The sequence below is a fragment of the Berghia stephanieae genome, chromosome 3 (assembly GCF_034508935.2).
Source record: "Berghia stephanieae isolate SIO BIC M18660-M18661 chromosome 3, UCSD_Bste_1.3, whole genome shotgun sequence".
Lineage (NCBI taxonomy): Eukaryota > Metazoa > Mollusca > Gastropoda > Nudibranchia > Aeolidiidae > Berghia > Berghia stephanieae.
The window spans coordinates 6,357,051-6,363,050 of record NC_088362.1 but is presented as its reverse complement, the minus strand read 5'-3'; the positions used below and the strand labels follow the sequence as shown (position 1 = coordinate 6,363,050).

General features: G+C 35.2%; 1 protein-coding gene across 2 annotated transcripts in view; it reads right to left on the bottom strand.

Moving 5' to 3' along the window:
* Positions 1 to 4,628: 4,628 nt before the first annotated feature.
* LOC144967069 (protein F37C4.5-like) overlaps positions 4,629 to 6,000 on the bottom strand; it is a 31,771-nt gene continuing 30,399 nt past the window's right edge. For both annotated transcript variants that reach the window (XM_078903879.1, XM_078903881.1), the window contains exon 13: positions 4,629 to 5,631. In XM_078903879.1, the coding sequence (XP_078760005.1) occupies positions 5,434 to 5,631 (198 nt within the window). In that variant the 3' untranslated portion in view covers positions 4,629 to 5,433. The remainder of the gene's footprint in view (positions 5,632 to 6,000) is intronic.

The window sequence follows — 6,000 nt, the reverse complement described above, 5'->3', positions numbered from 1 at the left end:
CTATAATTTGAAAAAAAAATCTATTACAGTGTACTTGTTTCCCTTCAGGATGAATAAACAAGAGGGATTTTGCACTAGCACAATTCAGGCATGCTTCAGGGACATATAACACAAATTAATCCGGGTGTTACAGTTTTTTCAAGTATCATTTACAGGAGTTATGGCCCTTGAAAGGTCATCGGGTGCAATTTTTCGTGAACTCATTTTTGTGAATAAAATGATTGTTTATCACCCTAAAATTGCTTCAAATGCAATAAATAGTGGAATTTTATTGTCATTTCTCATTTTTTGCCTCATATCATAAAATATTTTACAAAGCTATATAGGGTTTTTAAATCTTTGATATTGATAGCCATTTTCTCTATAATATGAAAAAAATATATATTACAGTGTATTTGCTTCCTTTCAGTGATAAATAAACAAGAGGAATTTTGTACTAGCACAATTCAGGCATGATTAATGGGCATATAACACATATACATTTGTAACATTTGACCTTGCTGTAGCAAAGAAAGCTTACGATATTGTCTGGCAAAACCCACAGCTTTACAAAACAGTCATTATTCACCTGGGTGTCTTTCACACCATAATTTCATATCTTGGTGCCCTGGGAAAGCTCCAAAGTGGATCTGGTTTTGAAGAAATTGTGACTGAAGCAGGGCTATGTGCACATGGTTCTATGGATAGGGTTATGAGTGGAAAGAACTACAACAGGGCTATACGAGTGCATGTGTCTGTTTTGGAGGCTCTAGAGAGGCTTCTGCTTGCAAAATTTGAGCAGAACACGGATTCAAAACTCAGTAAAGACCTCATGTCTTACATAAAGGAATTCACCGAAGGAATTTCAAGCCATACAGCTAATAAAATTCTCCAGTCAACTGTGTATGCTGAGTTATTTTCCCAGTATGAAGCCTTCAAAGAGAGTGTCCGCTCAGGAAAGTACGGAAAAACTGCACAATACATGGACAGAGTTTGGCTTCTCCTCCAGTTTCTGCGAGCTACCAACTTTCTTCTTCATATATCTTGTTTAAAAGAACTGTGCACACTGCTTTTTACCATGAATCATCACAATTATGCCAAGTATCTCAGTGTATATTTTGTGTCACTAGCCAACCTGATTCATTCCCACCCAGGGGCAGAAGAAATGTTACAAGATAATGGATTTAGTGTCTCCAGATCAAGGACGCCTGCTGGAAGAATAGCAGTTGATATGACCATTGGACAAACAATAAACAAACATGCAAAGACAAAAGGAGGTATTGTTGGGTTCAGCAAGAGTCTTCCAAGCTATTACCGTTGGAGTGTAACAAGACACAATCGAGCAGAATATGTATCAGCAACCCAAAGAATGATCAGCAACAACAACTGTATAGATATAGACACCCACAAAGAATTGAGCATTGCAGAAAAAAGACAAAGTGAAAAGCGAGTGCAAAAGATCCTCCAGGCATTTTCAGCATTATTTATCAATCCCTTTGAAGTTGAAGATGGTCTGGTCAGTCTAGCTTCAGGAATGAAAGTGCAAGAGGATGTTGCTGATGACCTGCTAGCCGTGGAAAAAACAGGAAAAAGATTGTTTGAAAGTTTTGTTGAAAACAGACTGAAGGAAAAGACTGTAGAATTTCACAAGCCATTAGAAAGGAACAAGACCAAGACATTTGCATCATTGAGGAAAGTGGTAACAGTGAAAAAAGACATGAACGTGGTCAAAATCAAGGCACAAAGAAATTTATTTGGCCAGCTTCTTGTTTTGTCCCAAGAACACAGTGTTGATCTTCAAAAAGTTCTTCAATATCCTCTAACACCTACTCCATGGTCGCTGGCTTCATCAGATGGTTTACCTCTGAAGACCAACAAAGCAACTCTGTTGCACAAGCTCACGCCTGACAATTCATTAATGTTCGAGGATTATGCAAAAACAAAACAAACACCGTTTACATTGTTGATGGCAATGCACTGTTACAAACTCTGTCAGCAATCCCAAATACATTTGGTGAAGTAGCCAAACTTACATTTTCCTCCTTACCACAAGCAGCTTGTGTACACTTTGTGACTGATACTTACATAGAAGATTCAATCATAGAAGATGCATACTTGTTAAGAGGATCTGCAACAACAGTGCCCAGACGTTGGAAATCATTTCTCAGCTGCGTTGATAACAAAAGACCCCTCATCAGGTTTCTCCTCAAGGAATGGGAAAGTAACGAATATGCAAAGAAACTGAGAAACAGGGAAATCTTCTTTGTCTGTGAAGAGAGATGCACCTTACTTTACAGTGACACGGATGAATTTACCACAGCTGTACCTTGTCTAGATCTCTACTCATCACAGGAAGAGGCAGACACACGAATTATACTGCACTGTCAATATGCTTCCCGCCAACCAAACTGTGAAACAATTGTTGTCAGATCACCAGACACGGATGTCTTCTTACTTCTCCTTTCATTCTCAGAGACAATTGGAAAGACCCTGATTTTTGATACTGGCTGTGGCAACAACAGGCGACAAATCAATGTCTCTCAGATAGCAAAGATGCATTACTTGGTGTCCATGCATTCACAGGCTGTGACACAACAAGTTGCTTTGCTGGGCAAGGAAAGCTGAAAGCTCTAAAGTTTCTTCAAAAGGAGGAAGATCTTAGAATTCTGTTCTCCAGATTTGGAACATCAGCAGCTGTTTCGAGTAATGACTGTCTCATGTTAGAGTCATTTGTGTGCAAGCTGTATGGCAAAACCTCATGCACAAGTGTCAACAAAGTGATGTATGACATAGTTCGCCAGCGTTTCAAAGGAAAGAAAGGTACCATCTCATGCAGTGGTGGAATTGATCTGTGTCAGATGCCTCCTTGTAGTCAAGTATTGTCACTGCACATATCAAGAGCCAACTTTCAAACTCTCATTTGGAGGAATGCAGTGTGCCAGAATCCTAGCATTCCAAAACCAGAGGATAACGGTTGGCAGAGAAATTCTGCAAATGAATTGGAAGTACAGTGGTTCAAAGATGCTTTCATTCCAGATGAGTTGCAGGAAATTGTGTATGAAGAAAGCTGCACCAGTACTGCCGAGGATGGTAGTGATAGCTTTGACAGTGATTTCCTTGACGACACTTCAGAGGACGAAGAGGATTTTGCTACTGATGATGAGGATATGTAATAAATTGGTGAGCAGTGCAAACTGTTAAGGAGTAAAGCATGTTTGCAAAACACATAAGGATATTGTTTTTATGTACTTACTGCATCTTGAATCAAGAATCCCTTTTGAGTATCAATTATTCTTCATAATATAACAATGCGATTTCGTTCAAAAGTCTTCGGTAATGATGCTTCACTTGGGTTGTGAACAAATTAATCTTTTTTCATGATATATCTATTGTTTTTACCACACCTTCAACTTACTTTTAAATGTGACAACTGGACATCAATACCATGTTTAAAAAGAATGAAAATTATGATGAATTTGGCATCCGACAAAGTGGAGAAAAATGTAAGGGTTGCGTACACTTTTAGTTTTTCCTGTGACGTAGAAATATGAAGGTTGTTGTTGAGGCTTGGGCCATAGCTTTCTTCAGTGCTACATTTTTAATTAACATGCTGTTTTTGGCCATATTTAAAATAATTTTTTGTGTAAAACACTGAAATAGCCCATAAGTTTAGATATGACACTTCATGAGATTACTGACAAATTGTTTCAACTTTCTGTGAGTCTATATAATATTTACAAATTGAAAGCTTGTGCACATAGTTTGATAGTAGATTCAATTTCCTTCAGTTTGATACCCAATTTGCATATATTTGAATTAATATTGTAGTCTCCAGAGCCTTTGAAAGAAATGTTGTCTCTTTTTTGCAAGGGGACACAACTCACTTTTTTCAAAGAGCCATAACTCTCTTAAATGACACTTATTTTTACGGTAACAGTGGAATTTGTATGGCCAATAAGTTCTATTATTTGAAAAACATAGTGGCATAAACTCCCAAATGGGGGGGAGGGGGGGTCCCAGTGGCCTAAGCACTATAAAGGTTAAGTCTTAATTTTTATGCGCTTGTGTATAAAAAGCAATACTCAATCATTTTATAAATATTTGATTGTATAAATAAGACCTAAACGAGTAAAAAGAAGACGCATATTGAATTGAAGAATATAAAAAGTTTGAAACTTAAAATAAAGTTGGAAAAGAATATTATTTAAAAAACAAAAAACAACTTTACATAAGCAAACTTTGGAAAAAGAATATTATAAAAAAAATTAAATAAATAAACTTTATATATATTTATATGATAAGTTAAACGTGTCAAAATTTGTTCTAAGATGAAAACCTTTTGACCAGAGTTATGCATGAAAGTTAATGGCACTGTTTTACCCCTAAAGATGATGAAAGGAAAATTCTGAGATGAATCCCGAGAAAATTTCAATGCATTAAAAAAACAAAATGAAATTTGAAAAAAAAATTGCAACTTGGCTGTATGAATTAGAAAAATAACTGAATTATTCTTGTAGGATTTTGATATCAATGTACGCAAGAGAGCACCTTTCACCATTAAATAAACAATCAACAACAGCAAAATAAAAATAAAATAAATAGGCAGAAAAAATAAATCAAAATAAGAAACAAGCAGCAGACTATTACTGTTTTTTTTTTTTTTTTGGTACGAAAATATGGGCTGGATGGATTAATTTAAGATGTAATAGTAGAATTCCCGAGAAAAAAAATAATAATCTGATTTATCAAAAGGAGGCAAAATACATTCTTCGCTGCAGGTATCATTAGTTGTGATAACGATGTTACAATGCACACAACCTGCTCAAATATTCAGATTTTATTTTTTTAAATTTCACCTAATTGATTAACTATTGCAAATGTATTAAACAATTATAATCCATTACAAAATTCTCATATATTATCTGGATTAATTTGTTTGTTTTTAAGGGTTTTACGGCGCTTGCAACACATTAAGGTCATATCAGTGCCAGTAAAAAGGAAGAAAATGGGATAGTTAAAAGTTCTAGAATTACAATTAAAGCACCCAAGAAAAGGTAAGACAAAGGGGAATTTGTTGAAATAGGAAACAGATGTAGATTCCAATAGCACACTATCAAAGTACTTAGTTTGAGATCACCTAAAAGTCTCACCCAGACACAAGCCCAGACCCCACCCTGAGGGATTCACTCAAATGTTTAAAAATCATATATAATATGTAAACAAAACAATAACAGAGAGATGATTTACAAGGAAAAACATATCATCTCCCAAAACAATTAACTATGCATTTGACTGTTTCCCTCCCAGCTAGGACTCGGGGGGCCAGGGCCAGGATAAAACCAAGTGATCTCATTCCAAGACAAAGACAGAAAGCGTGTTGGAAAACAGATGTAAAAGGGGATAGAAAACACAGTATGTACCCCCCTGCCCACTATCTGTATAAATGTGCTATTACTAAATAGACTGAGAAATAGTCGCAGCCGTGCTTTCAACGGTGATGTTAGCAGGGTGGTCCACAGAATACTTCAACACAACCTCTTTGGTCGCCATGGACGCAATGGTCAGATCCCATTCGACTGCATTGAATTTAGTTAAACGAACGTCTGATTTCTCAGGATGTTTCGGATCAACAACCGGGGACAGAAGATTTACCTGTTGGAAGCGGAGAGAAGAAAAAAAATGGTGTATATGTCAATGGGAAAAAAAGTATAATTTGAATATAAAAAAACTTTCACTTCAAAAAAAGTATAATTTGAATATAAAAAACTTTCACTTCAAAAAAAGTATAATTTGAATATAAAAAACTTTCATGTCAAAAAAAGTATAATTTGAATATAAAAAAACTTTCACTTCAAAAAAAGTATAATTTGAATATAAAAAAACTTTCACTTCAAAAAAAGTATAATTTGAATATAAAAAACTTTCAACTCAAAAAAAGTATAATTTGAATATAAAAAACTTTCAACTCAAAAAAAGTATAATTTGAATTTTAAAAAACTTTCAACTCAAAAAAAGTATAAT